The sequence below is a fragment of the Amphibalanus amphitrite genome, unplaced genomic scaffold (assembly GCF_019059575.1).
Source record: "Amphibalanus amphitrite isolate SeventyFive unplaced genomic scaffold, NRLGWU_Aamphi_draft 000212F_arrow, whole genome shotgun sequence".
Taxonomy (NCBI): Eukaryota; Metazoa; Arthropoda; class Thecostraca; order Balanomorpha; family Balanidae; genus Amphibalanus; species Amphibalanus amphitrite.
The window spans coordinates 468,419-493,076 of record NW_024881707.1 but is presented as its reverse complement, the minus strand read 5'-3'; the positions used below and the strand labels follow the sequence as shown (position 1 = coordinate 493,076).

At 53.9% G+C, this 24,658-nt stretch overlaps 2 protein-coding genes across 3 annotated transcripts in view; one reads left to right on the top strand and one right to left on the bottom strand.

Annotated features, from left to right (window-relative positions):
* Positions 1-16,002, top strand: part of LOC122385241 (integrin alpha-PS1-like) — a 74,128-nt gene extending 58,126 nt beyond the window's left edge. For both annotated transcript variants that reach the window (XM_043373373.1, XM_043373372.1), the window contains 16 exons: positions 1,182-1,279; positions 2,001-2,134; positions 3,821-4,032; positions 5,426-5,532; positions 6,031-6,137; positions 6,438-6,568; positions 6,880-7,180; positions 7,547-7,657; positions 8,127-8,355; positions 8,649-8,883; positions 9,158-9,306; positions 10,369-10,601; positions 10,925-11,154; positions 11,493-12,883; positions 13,214-13,435; positions 13,916-16,002. In XM_043373373.1, coding sequence (XP_043229308.1) covers positions 1,182-1,279; positions 2,001-2,134; positions 3,821-4,032; positions 5,426-5,532; positions 6,031-6,137; positions 6,438-6,568; positions 6,880-7,180; positions 7,547-7,657; positions 8,127-8,355; positions 8,649-8,883; positions 9,158-9,306; positions 10,369-10,601; positions 10,925-11,154; positions 11,493-12,883; positions 13,214-13,435; positions 13,916-14,104 — 4,079 coding nt within the window. In that variant the 3' untranslated portion in view covers positions 14,105-16,002. The remainder of the gene's footprint in view (positions 1-1,181; positions 1,280-2,000; positions 2,135-3,820; positions 4,033-5,425; positions 5,533-6,030; positions 6,138-6,437; positions 6,569-6,879; positions 7,181-7,546; positions 7,658-8,126; positions 8,356-8,648; positions 8,884-9,157; positions 9,307-10,368; positions 10,602-10,924; positions 11,155-11,492; positions 12,884-13,213; positions 13,436-13,915) is intronic.
* Positions 16,003-16,854: 852 nt separating this feature from the next.
* Positions 16,855-24,658, bottom strand: part of LOC122385239 (calsyntenin-1-like) — a 128,463-nt gene continuing 120,659 nt past the window's right edge. Inside the window, exons 12-16 of the mRNA XM_043373371.1 lie at positions 24,124-24,314; positions 22,065-22,246; positions 20,394-20,736; positions 19,852-20,024; positions 16,855-18,727 (exon numbers count right to left, since the gene is read on the bottom strand). Of these exons, the coding sequence (XP_043229306.1) occupies positions 18,575-18,727; positions 19,852-20,024; positions 20,394-20,736; positions 22,065-22,246; positions 24,124-24,314 (1,042 nt within the window). The 3' untranslated portion in view covers positions 16,855-18,574. The remainder of the gene's footprint in view (positions 18,728-19,851; positions 20,025-20,393; positions 20,737-22,064; positions 22,247-24,123; positions 24,315-24,658) is intronic.

Genomic DNA, 24,658 nt, shown 5'->3' with positions numbered 1-24,658 from the left:
ATGCTTCACCACTAACTGAATGATGTGTGCGAACTTTTGGAATGGTTTGGGCGTGGAGCTAACTGACCGTGATATTGTCTATATCCTGGTGACATTTTTATATCACTGTCGTGACAACAACACAGTTACCGTCGACATATATTGTCTTGCTCAAAACAAACCGACTCCGTGCATTATCCTACCGTGGAACACTAGAAACCGCTACCAGTCCCACCTCATTTACATCCAGCCAAGGTTATGTAAACCAGCATCCAGCCCTGCCGCGGTTCCACTGCACGTCCTGTGAGCGCCTTCCCGAGTCGAGCTGGTTTTCCTGTGCGAACCCCTCCTGCCTGCGACCACATCTGATGGCCACAAGCCGCAGCAGCCATCTGTGGTTGGCTAATAGTCGGCTCTGCACATGGAACCGCGGCTGTAGCCTTCCTGGCAACACGTGAGTGCCACAATCTTGGCTAGGGTGTCCTGCCTCCCATATCCCCGTCCCATGCGGTGATGTCGCTGATTGTTTGTCTGTGCGAATCGAGCGACCATTTGAGGACTTCTGACTTTGCCTGACTGGCAGCGCTCGTCTGACTGAGACGACTGTTTTGAGTCTGACTGTTCAATCTGACCATCTGACTATATTATATACCCGTCTGTCTGACTATTACGGTATGCCTGTGTCTGTCGTATTGAACCGTCTGGCCGTCTGTGTGTATGATTAGGCTGTATTCGACCTCTCTCGTCTAACACCTGACTGTGCCCGCCTGACCGTTTGACTGTACCCGTGTGTGACCGCTAGACGTTTGTGTTGACCTGCCGTCTGACCGTCTAATTGTACCTGTCTGACCATCTGAATGTACGGCTCTCCAGGTATTTAGTTGTTGGTTACCAACTTCACAAAAATCGGTCTGCGTTGATGAATACGTCTAATGGTGTTTGAAAACCGTTGCCAAAGTATCCGCACGAGCCCTCTTCTCTTTTCCATTGTGTCGTTTTACTGAGGTGGCCCTGTCATTTAAAGTTATATTACGAAAAACACATCGGTTAACCAACGACTCTTTTGCTGGAGAGCCGTACCTGTTTGACTGCCCCTGTCTGACCATTTGACCGTACCCGTCTGACTGTATATAGTTATTTTTACCCGTCTGACCTACTGAGTGTCCCGAGTACCCATCTGACTATCAAACGCCGGGTTGCAGACGGCATCACTCTGAACCCGCCGGCCGATACCGAGCTGAAGGAAGGCCAGTGGATGGGTGTCACCGTCCGAAGCCAGGGGCCTGGACGCAAGGTTATGGTAAGTCAGAGGCGTTTTATCTTCACATGACCAGAAATCCCAGTTGCAGTTATATTGATCACCTGTATCACCATTAGGAAGATATAATGCTCGTGAAGATGCCAGTAAGTGGAAGGTGTTTTAATTTTTATGTAGCCAAGCGTCAAGGCTTCATTTTCGGGCGATTTTAATCGGCATTGGACGGCGCAGCGTGGCGTCACTGGTCTCAGTGACGCCACTTTCCGATGGTATCTGGAGTGGACAGGGCCTGCGTGCCGGGAATAATTCGGCGAGCGTTCGAATCGGGCTCCCGACCAGGGCGGGCGCTCCAGTCGCCCTAATGAAGTGGTCGCCCGGACCAGACAGTGTCCGAGGCCGGCCGATCGGGAGAGTGGCATTTGCACTGATATTGATATTTATGGAGCTCAGACTTCTGCTGTTCATATATTAATTTTGATACAGACTAGTTAATATACTTTAAGTTAAGTAAACGAAAAATTTTCTTCTTTTCGGCATGTTTTAAGCGTTTGCCGTACTGACTTAGGTATAATTTCTCATTTCCCCATTTTCTGCTGATAACTTTTGCTCGTGACCTTTTCAATCGCTTACGTGCAAATGCCAAAATAACAGAACCTGATCATGTATCACTCTACTATGTTTCTGCTACTGATAACTCGACAGGAATCGCACCCGTACGCGCTAGCTGCCGTTGTGTTAACCCTGGTTGTTTCCTGGTCCTCAGGTGTGCGCCCACCGTTATATAAACCGCGGCCTGGCCAACGAATGGCACTGGGGTCACGGACTCTGCTACACACTGCAGCAGAACCTCGACTTTGAGCACGAGTGGATACCCTGCCGCAATCTGGATGTCACCAGGTGAGAGGGCAGGAGAGAATGATAGAGGGGGATTGAGGAGAGTGAGGGATCCCCACCCCATCACCAGTGCCGCAGCAGGTCGGGTCGACACGCCACACTGGGCTATTTCTGCCGCACAGTTTCGCCGAGATTTTGTCGCTATATGACAGTACAAGCTACAGGGAGCGACAGCGCTGCTATCGCGCCGTCAGACACGCGACAATCAGTCGATGGACATTCGACCGCTTTCCTTGTGCGTAGGTCGCCGGCATTGTCAACCCGTGCGCTGGTTTAGCATTCGGTGCTTAGGAAATTCCCATTTGAGGACTCTGAGGGCATGTGAACCACTTCGCGTGTCGTGTTTCTTGTTCAAGCTTCTGCTCCCGTCTTTTCCCTCCCCTTCGCACCCCTCCCCGTATTCCGCGCCACTGTGTGTGTCCCGACAATGAGTAGCTGTCTGAGGAATGTCAAACATGCGGTGCATGCGATCACTCTGGTGTGTGGGGCCGCTGTCAGAACACGAGACTGTGGTTCATTTGTTAGACTGCCTGACTGAGAGACAGTGACGAGACGGTGTCTCCTATCGAGGCGTAAAACAAGGAGAGTGATAACGGTCGCTTATTAGTTGCATTGTGAGCACTATCAATGGCTGAGTCATGACCGATAAATCGGCATGATACTCGCACCTGCATGATCGGCTGGTTTTGGGTAAATCTGCATCATACCACAAGAAGCCTTCCGGCTGTTCCTGAAAAGCTCTTGCTACCTTCAAAAAAGAAAAAAAAAATCACAAAAGAAATTCCTGTCAGCCGCTCGGAGAAACTCATCTGATCTTCCTTACTGAACTTTCTATCAGCCCGCCAAAGAAACTCATACCGAACTTCGTAAAAAAATGTATCCCAACTCCTCAAGGAGGCAGCCCAGATCTTAGCGCTATCTGATATCTCCCCCAGCTCATTGCGGAAGCTCCTGTTCCTTGATGAAGCTCCTCCAGTCGTATACACCAGCCGAACTTCCAGCGGCGGTCACCAGCGAACTCACAGCCTTCTTCCCATAAAACTCACCGAGCCGGCACAAATGCTCACACTGCACGGCAACGGGAGGGGGGGGGGCTCAACAGTGCCAAATTGCTCACAATTGACGGCTGAGCTGTCTGCCTTTGTCACGCATAGCCCGCTGGCTGTGGAGCGGCTGGCGGCGCCGCGCCCTCGGTGTGGTGTCGGCTGTTTGTTGTGTACTGCTGTGTACGCTGTGTTTGTACTGGCGCCAGTGACAGGGTCGATGGATGGGAATTGGGAGCGCTCGTGTCTCGGGATGACGGAGCGGCGGTTCGTCCTTGGCATGGTTGTCTGTGTGTCGGCGCACTGTTCCGGTAGTTTGGACGACGATTGTGGTTTGTCCGTCGCTCGTCAGATGTGAATGGAAGACTGCAGTGACAGAGTCCGCCCGTAGAGTTACATTGGTGTGTGCTGAGACGTAATGCCTGGAGTTTCCTGGACAGTCGGATCTCGTTGCGGTTTACTGAGTCATTTGATGGGGCTGGCAATGTCATCCTTTGTTTTAGGCAGTCTGGCTTCGTCAGAATGGTGATGGAAGTGAATTAGTGACTTGAATCAGTGTTAGTTGGAGTGGGGAGCTGATGTGTGGAAACTATCATCCATCTGTACTCTGTAGGTAGCTGACTGGAGCCCTCCTCTCCGATCTCAGGCAGCACGAGCAGTACGGCTACTGTCAGGCGGGCACCTCCGGCCTGCTGACAGAGGATGACAGTGCCGTCATCGGCATGCCGGGTCCCTACACCTGGAGAGGCACCGTGTTCGCCGTCAACATCTCCGACAACTTTCTGCAGCGCGACAAGACTCAGTACTTTGGCCCGGTGACCGCCTCCACCAGCCCCGTCGACAAGTACAGCTATCTCGGTACGTGAGCGAAAGGCGTCTGAAGGATATGTTTGTCTAGCAATGCTTCTAATAAGTGTCTTCTTTTGGTATTATCGCGTTGTGTATTTGCCTTAGGGCACTTTCGAGTCTCGCGGACGACGAAGATTCTACACCGTCCGGCCAAATCACGTTCAATGTCAACGGGGGGCTTGGCCACGGTTCTCGAATAGAGGTGGCAAAATGTGGACCCGAGGACCCGGTCCTAAGAACCAGTCTGGACCCATATGGGGCCAGACCGGTTCCTGGAAATTTTCTGCCGGTTCCAACCGGGTCCTACCATAAACTATACATCTTGCACACTAGCCATTATTGCAAAATATGAAGTGAATGTATCTTTGCACACAGTAGCTCATGAGTATTCCCAGTGGGAAATAGGCTGTTTTACATGATGCAACTGATGATACCTGCAAGTAGTTTGTATTAATTGACTTTTGGGGAACGGGTCCAACTGGTTCCGATTCCAACTAATACCGGGTCCGACTGGTTCCAGAAATGTCCAGCCGGGTCTGGTTCGAGTCTGGTTCCCAAAATTTTCATCTTTTGCCACCTCTATTCTCGAACGCTATTGGCCGGATGACATAGAATCTTCGTCGTCCGCGAGACTGCGAAAGCGCCCCAATTTTGATATTCTTCGCATAGAACGTCGGTGTTTTCCGTAGATGTGTTTTGCATGTGTGAAACAGACACGACAAAGTAATATTTTTAATGTCGCGAGCGGACGGCGTGTTACGTGTGTCGGGCAAAGCAGTCGTGCAACAAAGAATGCAGGCCAGCTTTTTGGATATTACAGCTGAATGTGTTAGTTGTTACCGTGCTTTCATCCAGTGTGATGTTCGTGAAAATCCTGTCAGGCATTCCGACCCATCCCTCACAGACCCTAGAGATCCCACCTCACCCCATCCCTGTTCAAAATCGTGTTCTGCGCTCTGTGGGCACTGCTCACGCACCACCGCGTCGTCCAATCAGGCGACTGTCACTGTTTGTGGCTAGGTAGGTAGTCTGACGGACAGTCTCATTTGTGTTTCGTGACGGCTGAATCGGGTTGAGGGTGCGGCTCGCGTGGGGGGGGGGGGGGGGTGTCAGCAGAAGGTGTCAGTACGGTGTCACAGTACAGTGTCATTGTTGTGTCGGGTGAAGTGCGAGGGAACGGATGTAAGGTGTCCGAATTGTCGCGGGTTTGTGTATCTGCTGGGTTGTAATGATTGGCTTTATTTTTGTCTGTACTCTGCGTGTCTTCTGCTCTTATTGTCCACTTGTCCATATCAATCCACTTATTCAATATCTGCAGGATGGACCACCAGTCATCGCAGACTCGTGTTATTTCAATGAGCACGTCGAATAACACCTGTTGCACGTTTGTCCTCGGCGACAGGTATGGCCGTGGCGTACGGCACGTTCTTCCCCAACCTGGCCTCCCAGTCGATCGTGGCCGGCGCACCGCGCTCCCAGGGCACAGGACAGGTGGTTTTCTTCTCGAAGGTGAGTGCAGAACACACTGAACACAGAACACACTGAGAACACAGCACGCTGAGCACATAGCACATGCAGAGTCCACGCACAGGGTTATACGTCAGGTTGGACTGATTATTCGCGGCGCTTAAGAAGTTGCCGCCTGCCGGGCGCCTGCTACGATCGTGGACAGTTGTACAGTTGTTTGATTGGTGTACTTTGGGGCTTGGATCCATGCTATATGCGACATATTTATTGCATAACCGGCTGGAGGGCGTAAAAAGTATCAGTTGTTGTGTGTTCGGTTAATTGCGGAGCAGTTTTTCATGAATTTATTACCTCTGTGGCTCATTAATATTCGCTTAATGACCATTTACCGCTAATCTAATGCACAGTACAAGTGGACACAACCATACCGGTTTGCAGCGATAGAACAGGGTGGTCTCTGCTCTCTGCTCTCTCGCTCTTTCATAGTTCTCCCTTCCTCTCTCTTTCTTTGACGTATCCCACCCTCTTATTTTTTTTCAGGAGCGAGTTGGCCAGAAGACACTACGATACGACCTAATTATTGATGGAGAGGAGCATTTCTCCCAGTTCGGATACGAACTCTGCGCTGACGATTTCGATCAAAATGGGTAAGTGTTCGTCGTATTGTAACTGCTATGCTAGTGTGTTATGGCAATAGAAAATATAAAACCTTAAGTATCTTTTTCTGCCACTAGCCATGAATATTTTGGATTGCCAAGCTGTGGTGTTTGGTCTTTTGAGCTAACCATGTAGTTTAGTGTTTTATTTTGTATGTGCAGAAAAGGTATGTCCCTTTTCCATAAATTCATACCCTGACAAAGTGTTTGTTTGCTGCTGATAGTGGCGCTGGCGATCCTGACCGATGGACCAGGATGTGACTGACGTACGTACCATCCCGCTCGTTGCAGTATGACCGATCTGGTGGTCGGTGCTCCGTTCCATTTCACCGGCGATGGCGAGGCGTCCGGTGGCGCCATCTACATCTACTCCACACCCCGCTCGGGCCTGACCAAGAGCACCAAACCCACCCGCATTCTGGGTAAGGACCGAGTGAAGACGGATGGTGGGTGGGTTCTATACTCAAGCGAGGTACTTGGAGATGAGTAATAGATGATATATGAAGATAATATACCAATGCTTGATTTGCTACAATTTGTATCCTGTGAGATGCCTTTGTTGAACGCTTGCAGATTCTATATAAGAGGTTGAGCTATCCCTAAGTTCAGAGCTCCTCAGGATGATTCTATTGAACGACGTTCTCTCACTATGAGAGTCAGCTCTATATTTATCTATTAAACACCCACAGCTCACCCGGTCCCCTGTCTATCTAACTCGCTCCTCTCTCACCAGGTGCTCCCGAGTCCCGGTTCGGTTTCGCGCTGGCCAGTCTGGGCGACCTGAACAAGGACTCCTATCCGGACCTTGCTGTGGGCGCTCCGTTCGAGGGCGCCGGCGTGGTGCGCATCTACCTGGGCGGCTCAAAAGGTCTGAGTACAGAGCCGGCACAGGTGATACGATCCGAGGACGTGGCAGGAGCGCGCGCGCCCATCACCTTTGGATACTCCCTCGGAGGAGGTCTGGATATCGACGGAAATGGCTACCCGGATCTGCTGATCGGGTCGTTCTGCAATGATACGGTGTCGCTGATCAGGTGGGTAGAGTTGAATGCAGTGGGAGCCTGGGAGGGGGCAGAGTGGCGGGGTGGGATGGTGAAGCGTTTGAAAGATAGTTCTGATCGAATGAATCTATACAGATATAAGCACCGACGTTACGAAAAATCACATTTTGGGTATCTCTCTGTTTGATGTTCTTTTCTCTGGTGCCAGGCTTATTCCGATGCTCTTTTGAACCTTGCGATGTGTTATTTATCCGATTCTTTTTTTCAATTTTCGACCATTTTTAAGATGCGAGGCTGGTTTTAATTTTTGTGTGCTCTCCTGTCTTATTCGCCCAGTCAATACCTACTGTTTCGGTTTGCCGTCACCCCGTAAACAATGACGTCACTCCTAATCCTCAGAGCGCGGCCCATTGTCGGCATTGTTACCAAGGTGGAGGGGATGGACCAGCTGACCAGAATCAACCCATCCGAGCTCAGCTGCGACAAACAGCCCGGCATCGGACTCAAGTGGTGAGCCACTGGGCCGCCAGGGGCGCTGCGATCGGGCCGCGCCGGCCGTGGGTGTAACTGTAGTGGGCGGCTGTTTATCCAGGGTGATCTGTGGCTGCGAGTGCCGAGTGCGGCTGCTGGGCGGGGTATTGATGGGATCCAGAGTGTTTGCACTGTACGCTGAGGTTGTGTATGTCGGCAGCCGTCAAGTGGACGCCGATTGCGCTGCCGCGAGATAGCGACATAGAGCTGTCGTGATATCAGCATTAGATTAGCATGGATCAGCGCCTGTGCTAACGGCAAACACAGGCCACTGCTCAGTTTAACCTAGTCATAATATACGTCCTGCTTGAATGTCCGTCTACAAAATGAGTGTATTGCATCTTGGATTGACTTCATAACTGAACTTTTTCAAAGTTGTGACACCGCTTAGTATCTGCACTTGTATTCACCACACTGCTAACATTTCCCCTCTGCTGCGTTTTTCCAGCGTAACGTTCCAGGCCTGTTTCAAGATGGAGTCGCTGGAGCAGCTGAAGACTACTGTGAACCTCGAGTACCGTCTGGAGGCGGAGACCTTCCAGCCGGACCGGCGCTTCTCCAGAGTTCGCTTCCTGGAAGGTCTGCCCGAGCGGCGCCACGTGGTCGAGAGGACGCTGCCACTGAGCGCCGATAACACCCGCGAGTACTTCTGCCAGGAGGAGACCATGTTCATCAAGGTGCGGACCTATCGGTCCAGGGGAGGGGTGGGAAAAGGCAGGGGAGGGTAAAGAAAGGGAGTGAATTTAATAGTTTAGGTCAGCGACCCAGCGAAAGGTTTATATGAAATAGATCATCTAAGTATAGCTAGTTAAAGACATTGGCTTCGCTGGTTTACGTCCGTCGTCCCCCTTCGTAAAACTTACTGATGCTGCACGCCAGTGCCGCCTCTCAGATTCTACCCCTCCCTGCACGCCCCTCCCCCTGTTGTGACCCGTCCCCCTAACACCGCCCTGCCCTCCTCTCTCCGCAGAAGGACACCCGCGACATCCAGACGAGCATCCCGATGAAGCTGACCTACTCGCTGCAGCAGAGGGTGCCCCGCCAGGCGTACCCCGGTGGGTCGCTGCCAGACATCGACAACTTCCCCATCCTCAACCAGGAGGAGGCGTCCAAGGTCTTCTACGCCAAGTTTGTCAAAAAGTGCGGCTCCGATGAAGTGTGTCAGAGTCAGCTGAAGGTCAAGCCTGTGTTCGATCTTAGGACAGGTGAGATTTGGTGGGATGGTGAAGGCATTGGCTCTGCTATTTTGAAGAGCTGAGCGGTCATGCGTTATAGGGTGTTACCGTTTCTTATGACTGAGAATAGTGTCAGCTGAAGTCAGTGTTAGACGACAAACGCCTTGTAAACCCTTTGGCCTCACAGTTTTTCCTGTACTTTTTTCCTACCTGTTCTGACCCACGGTCTACCGTTCTCATTGTGATGACCAGCATGCGTCTGAACCCCACCATCCCAATAACTGACATTCACCCCTCTCCTTAGACGAGGAGGGCTTCTCCGTTCTGGAGAAGGAGGTCGGGAAGCTGCTGCGCATCAACACCACGATCCGGAACGACGGCGAGCCGGCCTACAACGCCCGGCTGTTCGTCACCTACCCGCCCAGCATCAGCTTTGTCGGCAAGGAGCCCACGGTCAGTATCAGAGCGGAGACAGGGTGACACCGGGTGGGGAAGGGGACAGAGTGTCACCGTGGGAGAGGGGGAAGGTATCGGGAGGTGACGTCTCACGGCGTGTGTGCGGTGTGTGGGCTGGTGTGCGTCGATAGGTGGTTTGGTGTTTTTGCCGTGTGTTGTTTGCTTAGCTGATAGGTGTAACGTTGGTGGTCTGTGACTAACCTAAATATATCGGAGGCTATTGTCGTTAGAATTAACCCTTAAATGTATTTCTAGCACGACTTGAAAAAGAAATCATACTGATACCTCACCTCCACTAACAAATGCGTGTGATGTAGCCAATAGCTCCCACTAACGTTTGAACCTGTGTACGATCTCTCCCCGCTGACTAACTTATGGCTCGGACGGAGCAGTTCAGGGCTCCTGAGGTAGGAATGGTCCCCTTCTGGCCGGACTGCCTGCCTGTAAGTGGTGTTCGCTGTGGTATTTAGCGCTGTTCTCATGGGCATGGACGTTAGAGTTATAGGGTGCATGTTGATCATGAATGCACTCGTATGCGGCGTAAATATTTAGCTCTTTCGTTAGTGATAACATGACTTGGTATACGAGCATGACTGTACTACACTATGCAAATGTTTGGTAGCTTACAGTTCGTTCTCCAGCTGCTTGTTGACCTATTGAAGGGACATTTGCAGGAGTATCAGTAGTTGATTCATCACTGCACTTATTGTCGAATGGCGAACGCTGTCTAGCCAATGACCATAGCTTCATTGCAAGATGTAAAGACTTTAGATATAAAATGCATTAGAGGACAAGGCTGATAGAACATATATATGGCATGCTCGGAATGATTGTTGATCGATAAGTTAGTTCCACCGCTACTGGCATCCCCAGCTTCACGTATTCTCAAAACCGTATATGCATTTGCAATAAATTCCCATACATTTACAACCCTTCATCGCGGTAATAAGCACTCAGCATACGCTTTATTCAGGTATCAAACCCCTCCAAGCCAACCCTCAGGCCTCAGTTGATTGAGTAACCATCCCGTCTCACCTCTTCTTATCTGCCCCCCGACAGGACCACATCGCCTGCCAGAACAGTGGCAACCAGCTCATCTGCAACCTGGGGAACCCGGTCAGCCGCGGCACGCAGGAGATGGTGCTGCGCTTCAACGTCGACAAGCTGGACGATGACGAGGAGATGGTGGAGCTCAGCTTCAGCACCAACACGACCTCGGAGCAGACGGAGCCGCAGGGCGAGAGCATCATCCGCGCCCGGGTGGCCAAACGCAGCGAGATCTCCGTCAGCGGGTGAGTGCGGTGAACGGGGTGGGGGAGGGGATCGAGGGGGAGTGGAGGGGAGTTGAAATGTGGGTTGGGATGGAGCTGGGATTTGATAACAGTGGGAGGGGTATGAAGATTGAACAATGTAACGCCATTATTATGTTTTTGTTTATGGAATCCGGTGCTCCGAATGCTGGCGAACGCCGCCAGTGCGCCTATCTGCCTTTTTGTGACTAACACGGATCGTTGATTTGTATCTTCCTCCTTTTTGATCGGTTAATTGTTTAGCTGTGACTGCCGTGTGCCGTATATCGGACCACCTCTAACCTCCCCACCCCTCCCTCCCTCAGTGTGGCCTGGCCAGAGCAGGTGTTCTACGGCGGCGAGGTGAAGGGCGAGAGCGACGTCAAGAGTCTGGACGAGGTGGGCAGCCCGATCCTGCACAAGTACGAGGTGTACAACGATGGCCCGTCCACGGTGGACTGGGTGGACGTGCTGATTGACTGGCCGGTGGAGGTACAGAGCCCAGGGCCGCGCGGAAAGTGGCTCCTCTACCTCACCAAGCCGCCAGTGGTGGAAGGTGAGAGAAGAGGAGAGGGATGAGAGAGTAAAAAGTGGAGAGGTGAGGGTGGGCTTCGGGGCTTGAAGAAGTAAGATGATTTGGTTTTGGGATCTGATATGCTGTTACCCACAACCCTTGGAGACTTAGCTGATTGTTTTTATGCACGGTTTCGATAACTGTCCAGCTAACAGGTTTCTGAACTTTTTCATTCGTCGTGCTTTAGTTCGTACAATCCACGCTGTTTTTATCTAATTCTGTCACCTTGAGTGTCTACCATTTTCACGCTGCGACACCTACCCTCTCCCGATCTACTACTACAACTCTTTAACCCGTACCCATCTCCGCCCTCTCCGCAGGCGACGGCGAGTGTACGTTCGACAAGGCGATCGTGAACCCGCGCAATCTGCAGCAGCTGGTCGAGGAGCCCGTCTTTTCTCCGAGTATCACCGGCGCCTACGTGGGCGCCTCCGGTTACCAGACCGAGTCGGGCTTCACGTCGGCCGGCGGCGGATACTCCAGGGCCACCTCCGGCAGCTCTTCTTCTTCATCATCTTCATCATCTTCTTCCTCTTCCTCTTCGTCGTCGAAGGAGTCCTCCTACAAGAAGGAGTACAGCTTCTCCAACTCGTCCCGTAAGGAGTCCTCCAGCGGCGGGTCGTTTGGAGGAGGAGGTTCGTTCACGGGCGATCACCACGACAGAGTCGTTGTGGAGGACACCACCGTTCGGAAGACCGACTACGGTAGCGGTCTGAATGCCATCGATGATCGCAGGCGGAAGCAGGAGGACGCCTATCGACGCCGGCCGTACGGCACGGTGGCGGGGGACACAGAGGATGACTACACCACCCGGCGGTACGGCTACACGGAGCGGCGCTACACGGGTGGTGCTGGTGCCGGTGCGGGGACTGGTGATGGCGGATACGACAGCCGGTACCAGGGCGGTGCCACTGACAGGCGCTATCAGGGCGGATCGTTCTCCGAGAAACGCTACGGTTCGGGTCAGTCGGGCGGGCAGGTATCGGCCACAGTGGACCGGCGAGGGTACCAGACCAGCAGCTCCAGTAGCGGCAGCGCCGGCTCCACCACCGGAGGCAGCTACGGCGGCAGCTATAGCGGCAGCAGTAGCGACGAGCTGGAGCGGCGCTACGGCGCCGGCCAGGGATTCCGCACCAACTCCTTCGACAGCCAGTCGGGCGGCGGGCGGTATGAGGGCGCTCTGGGCGCCGGCGGTGACGCGCGCACCGGCGGCGGACTGCGGCGACAGTACGAGGACGGCTCCGAGTACGAGTCGGAGTACGAGGGCTCCACCTACCAGGGCGCCACCGGCGGCCGCGCGCGCCGCCCTGGCGGCCGCCGGCGCGGCTACTACCGCCGCCGCCGGCCGATTGGCGGCGCCACCGGCGGCAACCAGTCGTACACCTATCGGCGCCAGTACGAGTCGCGCCGGCCGCTGCCCGCTGACGGACTGGGTCCCGTCGACCTGGCCACGCGCCGGGACGAGCTCAGCTCGCGCCGCGTCCAGGGAGGCGTCGAGAGGGTGGAGGACCTGGGCGACGGCACGCGGCGCACCTACCAGGCTCACCGCGACCTGGACGGCGGCGACGGCTTCGAGCGCGAGCTGACCACCGAGGAGGACCGGCGCACGCGGCGCGATGTCGGCGTCAGGAGGCGCCGCGAGCGCGAGATGGTGGTGATGCCCGAGGCGGTGACGTCGCCGTCCGGAGAGGTGCAGCAGGTGGTGTTCTTTGTGAGTACCGCGGCGGGGCGGGAGGCGGGAGGAAGGGGGAGGGTCTGCCTCACCTCAAATTGCAATTATATGGCTAGGTCGTTGATTTATGATAGTTTAATTACGCTGTGGAAGAGATAGTAACATTTCAAAATGCTCTTTGAGCAGCTGCCTCGTGATGGCTGGATATGATAGATAAATTTTGCGGCTATTAATAAACTTGCCGTCCCATGCAAGACATGCGAGAGCGGGATTCTCACATTCTGTACTGTGCTTCACTATTGATATAACTAATTATTCGCTGTCTGAACTCCACCACGCCGATCTAACCCTCCACCACCCTTCCCTCAGGACTGCGCGCGCAACACAGCCAAGTGTGTTCAGTTCCGGTGCCGCATCAACAGCCTGAAGCCGAACCAGTACGCGCTGGTGCACATCCAGGGCCGCATCTGGAACCACACTCTGGTCGAGGACTATGACCGCGTCTCGTACGTGTCTATCAAGTCGCGCGCCACGCTGCAGATGGACCCCACCCTGGAGCAGCTGCAGGATGTCTCCGATGATGTCTCCATGGTAGGTGGACGGAGGAATATGGGAGATGGAAGGATGGAGAGTGGTGGGTGTAGTGTTCTGCATTGGCGCGAGAAGAAAGGGCGGATGAGAGGTGCGATAGTCGTATGGAGATAGGACAGAGGAACATTGAGCTTGTATTCCTGTATTCACTTCAGCAGACACACCACAGCAGAGTGGCTATTACGTGTCCATTGTCAATCAATAAAACGGTTGGGGGAGTCAAAATGGTACAAGGCATAACATAGCAATTGTCTGGCGCAGCAACACACCCACACCCACACATACTCGTACACACTAATAACACCAAACCCACGCGCACTCACTCCAAATAAAAGATATGTTTTGCCGCCTGCTTAAAAGCTGATGGCTCGAGCCGTAAGCAGCTCTGAACGCTCTAATGCCCTTTCAGCTAAGTGTTGTTAGTCTCGTTCGATGTCTGCCAATACGCTCCCCGTCTGACTGTGTGCCGTGCTCCCGCAGGCGGAGACGATAGCGTACCCGGCGGTGCCGGCCAAGGCCGAGGACGGCGGCGTACCCATCTGGGTGATCGTCGTCTCCGTGCTGGCCGGACTCCTGCTTCTGGCAATCATCTGCCTCATCCTCTGGAAGCTGGGCTTCTTCAAACGCCGGCGGCCAGACCCGACGCTCAAGTCCAACATCAGCCGCTAGACGCGAGCCGCTGTTGGCGAGCGACATCTATTCGAGCGCAGGTGCTGCCATCTACAGTGAGCCGTCCAAAGCGCCGCGGTGACGGGCCGGGCAGCGGCCGCCGTGTGCTGGTGCTCGAAGCCAGTTGTGCCATCGGCAGTATGTGCCAAATATGTGTCTGTGAAGGCACGTGCGAGCTTGCAGGACGGAAGGGACGCTGCACAGTGGCGAGGCGTGAGACGGTTCTGCAGACGCGTGCCTTGTGCGGACTGGTGGGCAGGGCCTGGATCGGCGCTAACCCAGCCGGAGGAGCGCTGCGGGGCGCTGCTAACTGGTGACTGAGTCGTCCCGGCGTCCTCTGGTGGCCGCCAGTGAGGGCGGACACAACTGCCACTGCCCACGCCGCCCCTCAGTCGCGCAGGTTTGAGTGTGCTTAAACCATCGCTTAGTGTTGTATGATTAGCATTATGCAGTCTAGTTAGTATGTTTTGGCAGCTAGATGACTCTCGTAAAACCTTTTATACATTACACCGTCATCTGTCATTTTCATCCTCCCCTGTTCACATTGCCTGCGCGTGCTCCTCTGATTCGGTCGCCGTTCCCCGTAACGAGTCGTCGTTCCAGTAACTCCACCGGCGCTCACCCCCCTAACAAATCGGCTGCGTGGGTTACCTCGGTGGCCGAACGGTGGTACGGTCCGGTCACAAACGGCGAAATACCAGCGATCCATGTATATCGGTCATCAGTGGTCAAGCATCCCGTGAGCCTCATCCAGACCTCGAATGACCTCCCGATGGGTTCAGGAAATCCAGGACTCCAGTTGAGACTCTAGATCCAGCTGAGCTCTGACCTCTGGTTATGCTTAAATGACAGATTGAGTTCTGACCATTCTTCGGGCGGCATCGCATCCCGAGGTTGAGCTACCCCTCTACTTCTATCCCCCTTCAAATGCCCAGTCATGTTCCTTGCTCCCCAGCGTGGGGAGAAGCCGGGCGGCCCCACAGGTCGCTAGTTGCATGGTCGCCCGACAGATGGCAGTGAGGCGCTGTTGTGCGACTGACGCGTTGTAATACTGTGATATTAACCTGGGGCAGTCGGGTGGGAGCCGATTCGATGCTGCTCCGGCGGCCAGCGGCCTGTTTGTATGTGTGTGTGTGTGTGTGTGTGTGTACCGCAGTGTTTGTGTGGAGAAAATGATCGAACTCCCAGTCTGACTGATAAATGGTGGACCCGTGTGCTTTTGAGCCGTATGCCTTGGTGACTGACATTGATAAATTTTGACAGCATTGATCGATCACCATAGCAATGAGGCATGTCCGATTATGCTTGTGGATTTGGGAATAACATGAGACCATCGCTCTGCTTTTAGGTGTTCCCGTCCCAGGTAACTTGAAGCACAAAATTTCGACAATAATTGCTGAAAATTGCTCGGGGAATTTTTCATTTTTTATGTCATGACTTCTTGTATTCATTTTTCGAACTCAAGTTCCTTGGAGGCCTTTAGAATCTCGGCTAAGTATTATTACTTGTAAGTTCACATTCATCATTTTATATGTCATTATCATTTAGTGTTTTATATTTGATCACAGCTTCGATTTATCTGAAGCCGGCTCTCCTAACTAGCAGAGCGGATGCCCATGCTAGCGCCCTTCCACTTAATGTGGAATCAAGCTGCGTTTTCGCGCACCTTATCGTCAACGGGCGCGTTTCGGATTTGGCTAGCTGATTGACGCGTTTCGTAATTGACGACCTGTCTACTGTGTTGGTGTGCCAGTCATGTGTGTTCGCGAGGACTGGCAGCGACCGACTGGTCGCTTCGTGTCGCTGTCTTGAGACCGTTGTGTGGTGTCGTATAAAATGTGCGATCGATAGAGTGCCGAGAACTAATCCGAAATGCCCAATAAAATCATAACAACGTGTGTGCCATGTGAAGGCGTGTGCTGTCAGGGGCGAGTTACAAATGAGTTAGGCCAGGGACCGATTCGTTTGTCAAAAGAACGAAAACGACGCGAGGCTAGATCGAAGAATCGAGCTCGGATTGCTGACGTACAAGTCTACCGCCCTATTCACTAAGCCATAAGAACCCTAGCTACCGGTGGATTTAATCCTGGTAGATTTTTTATATGGTAGACTGTTTCCATACCTAAGCATCCGTATACATACGTATGCGAGGTAAGCAAACCGAGCCGGACAAAAGCTTGCACTCCTGCCGCTAGATGGCAGGCGTCTCAAGCGCCTGAAGGTAGGCTGTCCCGCATGACAGCCTCAATGACAGGACGGTAGTACGGACGGGTCGCGGCTGATGGCGGTAGCGTTACACGACAGGGGAGCGCGTCACTGGCGGTAAAAGCACAATGGCATAATCTACAGAGAAACAGCATGGATGTTTAGGCCTTTGGGGCCTCGAATGCCGGCGAGGATCCATGGAGAAGTTATGGTATCTCGAGGAGCCGGTATGGGCCCCCAAGAACCAGTGTGGGGCCCTCAGATGACGTCGTGAGAGTGTTTAAGTGTGGTCTGTCCAGGCCGTCGAACCTGCGTGGGGTCCTCGCAGGCCGTCATGGGGCCTCCAGTAGCCATGATGGGACCCTCAGAGGCCAGCCGGGGGGGGGGGGGGCAGGTGCATCGAGAAGCAGGCGTGGGGCCCAAGAAAGGCCATTGCTGATTGCAGATTAACGGTTGTCGCATTCCTATTAGCTGTAATCGCACACACACTTCAAAGGTCCTTCGGGTGTCGGCTACCTTCAATGTTCTCGCAATCAACACGCACATTGGTGGTGACAGAATGTATTGGTGATCTACATTACAAAAGACTCGGCGTTTACAGCTCTAAACCTATCGGTGCGACAGCTCTTAACGGATAGAGATTATAACACTGGATATTTTTTTCACAACAGAACACACCGCGGCGCGCTCTGGGGCGTCGATGACGTCACCTCCGGTCGCCGATGACGTCACCCGTCAGTCCGGCGGCTCGGCCGCCGCGCCCGTCAGTCGCACACCGCGCGATGCGAGATGGAATGTTAATCAGACAAACACCGAGATGGCTACAGTGACGTCACGTTCCGGCTCGCGCCGGCGCCATGATATGGTTACGGAGCGGCCGCGCGCGCGCGCCTCTCTCTCGGCCGCCGCGCGGCTCCGGTCGTCGCGGCTGGTTCCGGATGGTTCCTGGCGCCGCCGCTGGTTCCGGCACGCCGCCGACGGTGACCGCTCGTGCCCAAAGATATGTGAGTGAATGTCGCGCTGCGCAGGTCAACAGAGCTAAAACCTAGCCACAACAAACACGACCCCAGTCGTCCGACGCTGATTACGAGCGGACCGGCCGGGCGCCGGGCCCGATATCCGGTCACTCTTCCCACCCCCAACAGTCCACGCCACGTCACACACACGCACCCGCACATATACCCACCGCCCCTGTCGTGTGTCCCAGAGCGCGGCGGCGCGGTGCCTCACACTCTGCCGAGCCAGGCCGGGCCGTGTGAGGTGCTCCGGAGCCGGCGGTGCCAGGTCGGCCCCAGCTGCAGCCAGGGGTGCCGGGGTGCCATCGGCAGGCGAGAGGCACTCGAAACGGCGGCGGCCGGCGCTCTCACTCGCCGTCACTCGCATCACCACACGTCAGTCACAGAGCAGCTGCCAACACAGGGAGGAGGCGCCGGCGGAGGCCGGCAGACCTCTCCGGGGAAGGGAGGGAGAGGAGAGAGGAAGAGAGCAGACAACCCATCCCGGGCCCGTCAGCGGGGTAAAACGGATAAAAGAGAGCAAGGGTGGATAGGACAAGACGGATGACAGAAAATATGGTCAAGTGAAAGGTGATATAAGGCGAAGGAAGATATGAAATGAAAGGAAATAAGCATAAATGGAGCACTAAGGACGAATGAGATTCAGAGGATAGAAAGGAGATGTCTCGAGCAGACAGTTTGACAGAAGCGCCAGAGTGGACACAGCGTCCATTGTGGTCCGGACAGGGTGGTTATTGCGGCCGGGAAGGGGGCCTGTCAGCACAGACCTCCGGCGGACTAGAAGTGGGTTAGAGCGCGCCTTCTACCGCCCCCGCCCACCGCCCCCGCCCGCTGCCATCAGCACCGCCCACCGCCCCGGCCAGCCCGACGTGCGGCGGACGACCGAGGGACCGGCCCTCGAGACGCGCCCCACGCTGTGTATCTACTCTACAGTGTATGGCACTCAATTCCCGGCGACTCAGCTTCTGCAACTATATAAGCATTGCTACAGGCAGCGTCAACCGCGATAGCAGTAGCGGCGGCGGTGGCGACAGGAGCAGCAAGAGAGACAGCAAGAGGGATACAGGGAGAGATAATGTGAGGTGAAAGGAGAACCAGCAGTGGATAAGTCTGAGGACATGACACCGCTCCAGCGCCACGAGGCTTTAGTAGCAAGGATGGTGGACTCACGGAGGCGGGCAGCGCGGCTCCGCAGAGCCGGCGGGGGCGGAGGCGGGGGCGGCGGCTATCACACAGGCGCCGGCGCCGCTCAGATGGCCAGGTGACTGTTATCCCACTCGAGCTGTTTGCGCGGCGGCGGCACCTCCTCCTCGTCGTCGTCCGGGTCCGAGCTGTCGTAGTCGCTGCCGTCGTCGGAGCTGTCGTCGTCGACGGCGGCAGGCTGTCCGGCAGTGGCGGCATCCTGCGACGGCGGGGTGGGGGGGGGGGGACGGTCAGGGAGAGCAACAGAGGACCACACAGGCCTCGACACGCGCGGGAGAGTACGCGAGAATGCACAGGAGAGTACGCACGACCTCATGTTATGCGTAATTGCTTGCCCCAACATCGAAGACATATACCGACTGGCGTGCCCAGCACGCGATAAAAATAATTCAAACAAAAAGGAACCGGCCGGACTGGAGCTCTTTCTCAGCTTCCCGGCCCACCCAGATCCATCTCCATAGTACCCTCCCCACGCCCCTCCTCCCTCCCCACCACTCACGCCCCCCCCCCCTCTCCGCTGTTTGTGAGGCAGGCCACGTTTCAATATGGCCAGCGCCCGAGGGTGGCGGCGGGCCCTTCCCACAGAGGCCACAAATTAGGACCGGAGCCGTAGTTCAATCAGGCTCGCAGCCTCTGGCGGCGGCGGCGGCGGCACAGAAATTAAACTCGGCCGCCGCCGGCCGCAGCCACGCCGTGGCGATGAAGCCCTCAGCTCTGAGCGACCGGTGAACCGCGCCGGGCACGGGAAAAAGGGGAGGAGATGGGCGGGACTTTTTGTAAAACTGAATGCTGCCGTGAGTTAGGAAAACCTTTAGTACGTCTCTTGCGTGATTAGGCATTATCTTGAACATCCACAGAATCCAGCCACTCGATTTTCACCAGGGCAACTTCCTTTATTTAATCAAGCAGATTTAACCAAATAAAATAAAATTCCTTTGAAGATGGATCACATCTTCCATCAAAAAAGCTGTAGCAATTGCCATTGCCTCTTATTCGAAAGCAAATATTGCCCATTAAAAAAAAAAAAAACGGGACACGTTTTTGAAATCTTGTACATATATGGGGTAATAAAACAGCATGGCAAAGTTCATCACCACCTCTTTTCACACTCTTGCCTTGATATTTAATCGCACTCGGCACTCGTGTAATGTGACGGGTACTGAACGCCCTTTCCTCCCTACTCCCTCTAACACTCTACCCTTTCTTTCCTTCCCCTCCCTCCCTCGCTCCGTCCCTCTCACCTCCTCCATGGGGTTGACATTGATGTTAAGCCCCTCCCTCCCTCCCCCTCTCTCTCTCTCTCTCTCTCCGTCCCTCTCTCACCTCCTCCATGGGGTTGACAGTGATGTTGAGCGCCGAGTCGTCCCAGGCCATCTCGGCGTCAGCTGCCTCGTCCTGGTGTCGCCGGTGGGCGGCGCGGATCCGAATCACGCCCAGCACGATCATCGACACCAGGAAGCCGATACACACCACGATGATGATGGTCACCGCGTGGCCTGCGCGGAGGGGAGGGGGGGGGGACAATGGTCAGCTGTTTACCTTGGATAATTCGCACAATCAAGAGAAATTAATGATGAGTTTAGCAAAACAACGTCTCGTTATTCGTGCTACTGTACTTTATCGACTGCACATCTCTTTTTGTTAATGCGTGATATAACTGTTAATGCCAATATTTTGCATGACGGAGGAAGTGAGCAGGTCAATGCATTAGAAAGCTGACTAAAACGGCTAAAATTAAAAAAAAACAGCGCCATACAACCATTTGATCCATATCTATTAAGTTCAGTTCACTACAGTTCCACGTCTTCTATCTCGTCTCCTCCTTGCTCTCTCTCCCATCCCCTTCTTCCCTCCTTATCACTCACTGGCTCCAGCCGAGCGCATCTGATGGCCGGTGGTCCACGATTTGAGCTGCACGTGGTGACGGGCGTCCTGGACATGAGCGGCCGGCGGCGGCACCGCCTCCTCGACCTCCGGCTGGGCGGGGGCGGCGGCGGCGGCGGCGGGCTCCTGGTCCTGGGCGGCCGGAGGGGCGGCCGTGGCCAGCCGTTTGGGCGGCTCGGTGCGTCGCGCCGGGTGGATCACCGTCAGCGTCTGCACGTACTCGTTACTGATGAACCGCTGGCTCATGCTCGAGCAGAGCAGCTTGAAGGCGCGGTTCAGGTAGTAGGCTGGTTTGCGGTTGGTGTACTGCACGAAACGCAGCGCCTGCCGGGAGCGAGAGCGATCCGTTATAAACGTGCAGTTGGAAAGAAAGAACCTTTGGAGTTTTCATCGACATTCGACTTCATATCGTTTAGGAGTTCCCCATGCTGAAATTGGCTACAAGACGCTCCTAGGTAATCAGCCGCCTGATATCAGTAAGTGCATACCTAATTACATAATATTAAATGTGGCGCAAATATAACAAAAATTACATTAGCGCCAGGAACAGGTTGATTTATACACAAAGCAAAAATGACTCACATACTATGAGGAAACGTCGGGAAACATAAATCAAAGTCCAGGGCCTCGTTTCATAAAGCGAGTCCGTAACTTACGCCGGTTTTTGGTCTTGTATTGCAAGTGCATGTGAAGAGATAAATTTATTTACCGTTCTCCCTTCTGTTCTTGCTTGCAAGATAAATAAATTCAACGGTTCAAACTATCGTCATCGCTTCATATGCACTTGCAATACAAGACCCAAAACCGGCGTAAGTTACGGAGTCGCTTTATGAAACGAGGCCCAGATCACCGCCGAGTAAGAAAAGATCGCTATCATTAGGCCCCCGATCAAATACACCTATGCGGCGGCAAACACCATTACACCGCACAACTCTGACGGCTCTGCACAAACGACCTCTGTATGATGGTGGACGGACGGCACGCCTCTGATTCTCCGAACTTGGCCGTGTACGGTCACCGCCGCCCCCTAATCGACCCCGGGGGACATCAGCTAATGGCTGGCATTAGGCCGAAACCAGACACTAGTGCAGTCTCGCCAGTGTCATGTGTGGTATTGCGCGAAACGCCGGCGCAGTGCTGCTAAATCGGTAGATATATTCACTGCGAGGGAATGATATCGGTTTGGCGGATGTTTGCCAAGAGAGACGTGTTTTATTGCAATCATTCATGACATTTGTGGAAAGTTGTCCCAGTGGTTGTACATGTGGATTGTGGAACGTGAAATGCAAACACCTCCGCCTGAGTAGCTAATGTCAGATGGGTCTGTCCTCCCCACTCGACACATTATTTTTCAACCGATAACTAAGTTCATCACTTCAGTATCTAGAGTCGTGAAACTTATCAACACGAGCACGGTTATTTTAACTCATCGCGAGATTTCTAACAGAAAATGAGATTCGCCTTGCTCACAACCCTTCTTTCCCTCCCTCTTATTCTACACGCTCTCCGGCGACCCTTCCATTTTCCTCTTTGACACCAAACGGACCCACCTCCGACCCTTCCGTATTCCCCTCTGACCCCAGATGAAACCACCCCGATCCTACTGTCCTCCCTCTGACCCCGACGGTCCCTGTCCGGCGTCTCTGACCCACCTCCTGGTAGCTGTCGGGCTGGCCGGGCCCGTACACCACCAGACCGTCCTTGTTCAGCTTGGCCCGCAGCTGGAAGCTGTCCAGCAGTCGCTGGTTCAGGGTCAGCTCCTCGTGCTCCGGGTTCAGAGGAGGATAGACCGTGACGGCGCACTTGTCCAGCTTGTGGCCGACGCTCCTGCCGGCTGAGGCGAGGGGGGGAGATTAGAGGTGGTGCCTTTTCAATACTAGATAATAATACACTGCATTGGTACATGGCAACACAGAACAAATAACGATAATGCGATGGGCAAAGCATTAACTGCAGAACTACAGTGCCCACACTTCCCATTCAGGTCATTCTTAAGTGGGAGCGTGTTTAACAAGACGTGAACATTAAGCACTTTTGAAGGCGCACCAGACCGCACCAACTTCCCGCACGAGCATGAGTGGTAAAGTTTCTGCTTCCAGTATTGATTACCCAGTTCATAGAACCTTTCCACGTTACAGAAACTAACCGCAACTATCGAGCGAAAAGGGCATCCGGGTACTTCAGCTTATTAGGGACAATAGTTTCGCTGTCCTACTTGAAATATACATGAAATTATCTCCTTGTCTGCACTTAGAATTTAGATGCGTAGCTTAACGAAAAGCTATCACGCACTTTATGAGTCACCCTTTAAGTAGCCTTTTCACTGTACAAGTCCAATAAGACATTCCGGCTCTCACAATATGTGCGTCACGCCCTCCATTCCTCCCCTCCCATCCCCTCTACTCCTTCCTTTATTAACAAGCAGCTGACGTGCGTCAGGCGCCCATCAAATCCGGAGCACGCTCACAAATCTGCAATAAGAACCAACTTCAAAGAAAGCCCGTTAGCGCCGCCAACAAAGAATGCGGGCGCCATTTTCTGACGGACCTTAGCGTTCCACGCCAAGGCCGCCTTCTATTCAGACATGTCTTCCAGTACGTTTCATCACGTCTCTGGGACCTTTTCAACCCCTTCCATCGCGTCCCTGGCACGTCTTTCACAACTTCCACCGTATCTTTCAGCACATTCTATCACGTCTCCCAATACCATCCAATACCCCCTATCACCGCTCGCCCCTTCCCTCCCGCCGTGCTATCACCTTCTCCCTCCCACTCCCCCTCCTGTATCCTCCACCGGAGCCACATTAGCACCATTCTATAACACCAGACGGTGGCCAAGCCGGCGATAAGACGGCCAGACGGCCGCCAAAGGTCACCTCCCGCGGGCCGTCCCGGCCTCCAGTGGGCAGCATTTCATCAACACAGGCCCGGCACCCGCGCCAGACGACAGTAATTGCGTTCTGACGACGGCCGGCGCCGCCGGGCAGAGTTTGCTGCGAGTGCTGGCTGGATTTTGACAGTTCAAATACGCCAGTCAGGAGCTGCCAGTGGACGTTGGGACGAGGGGCTCAACTTACTGGTGCTCTCTTGAGCCGTGTGCTAAGCTTGGCCTCACAGGTGCAGGAGGGGAGGGGGATGGATCGGTTTGTTGAAATGCGTAATAGAGGCTGACCTAGACCGCCGCGGTGGGCCCGTGGGTATTAATAAGCACCGGCTGTGACGCACGTCATATTGTTCCAGAGACGGGGAACACCTCGGGCATTAAACTGCATACTACGTCACATACTCGTAATACCCATTCAGCGAGATGCACACTAGCTGAATTAGTCAAAGGCAATGGTGCCTGAGAAAACTCCAAGACGAAATTATGCGAGCATAATGTGGCGGACCCTAAAAGGCATCGTTCTATACCTTTGACGAAGGTCCTGGGCCGTTAATAGGGTGCACGTGGGACTGGGAGCCGTACTCATGCAGCATAGGCCTGTAAAACTGGTATATCAAAACGGCTTGACCCAGTTCAAACACGAGCGCTCACAAATTGTCTGTGAAAACTACCAAAAAACGTTGAAGACTTATCGCCCTCAGATCTTCCTTCCACGCCTTGAACCAGTTCATAGACTCCTGTGAGTCTTATCCCATAATCCACTATAATCCAACCTTCCCTTCTTCCCCGCCCACCCCAGATTCCCATCAGTCCCGTCCTCGTATTTACCGCTCATCTCCTGCTGGTCGGTGCCGGCCAGCACGCGGATGTCAGGGAACACAGACACGCCCGTCTTGAGCTGCTCGTAGTCGTCAGAGAAGTTGTCCGTGCCGTTGACGGCAATGTGCAGGTAGCGAGGCTGACGGACGATGACGTAGCTGTCCACCACGGGGATCTTCACCATCTTGCCGTTGGTGCAGCTGAGGGAGGGAGAGAGGCGGGGGTGCTGGTGTAAGGCATGCTTCTGGGCGTTGTTGTAACTTGGTTGCTAGACGCAGTAAGCGGCGGTATCTTTATTTGGTATACCTAGACAGTATTCATTTGATAATGGAGATCGTTTTGGTAGTGTCAGATAAAGCAAAACTTCGACATGCCACAACGACTCGTTAAGTTTGTGTTAACTAAGACATCTATCAAAAGCACGTCAGGCTTGCTAGCCTAACACCTTCTCTGACCGCTCAACCACTCTGTGCCACCCATTCTATCTGCAACAATAATAAAGTCATTAACAACTGCCACCACCGTGTGCGATTCAGACCGAATC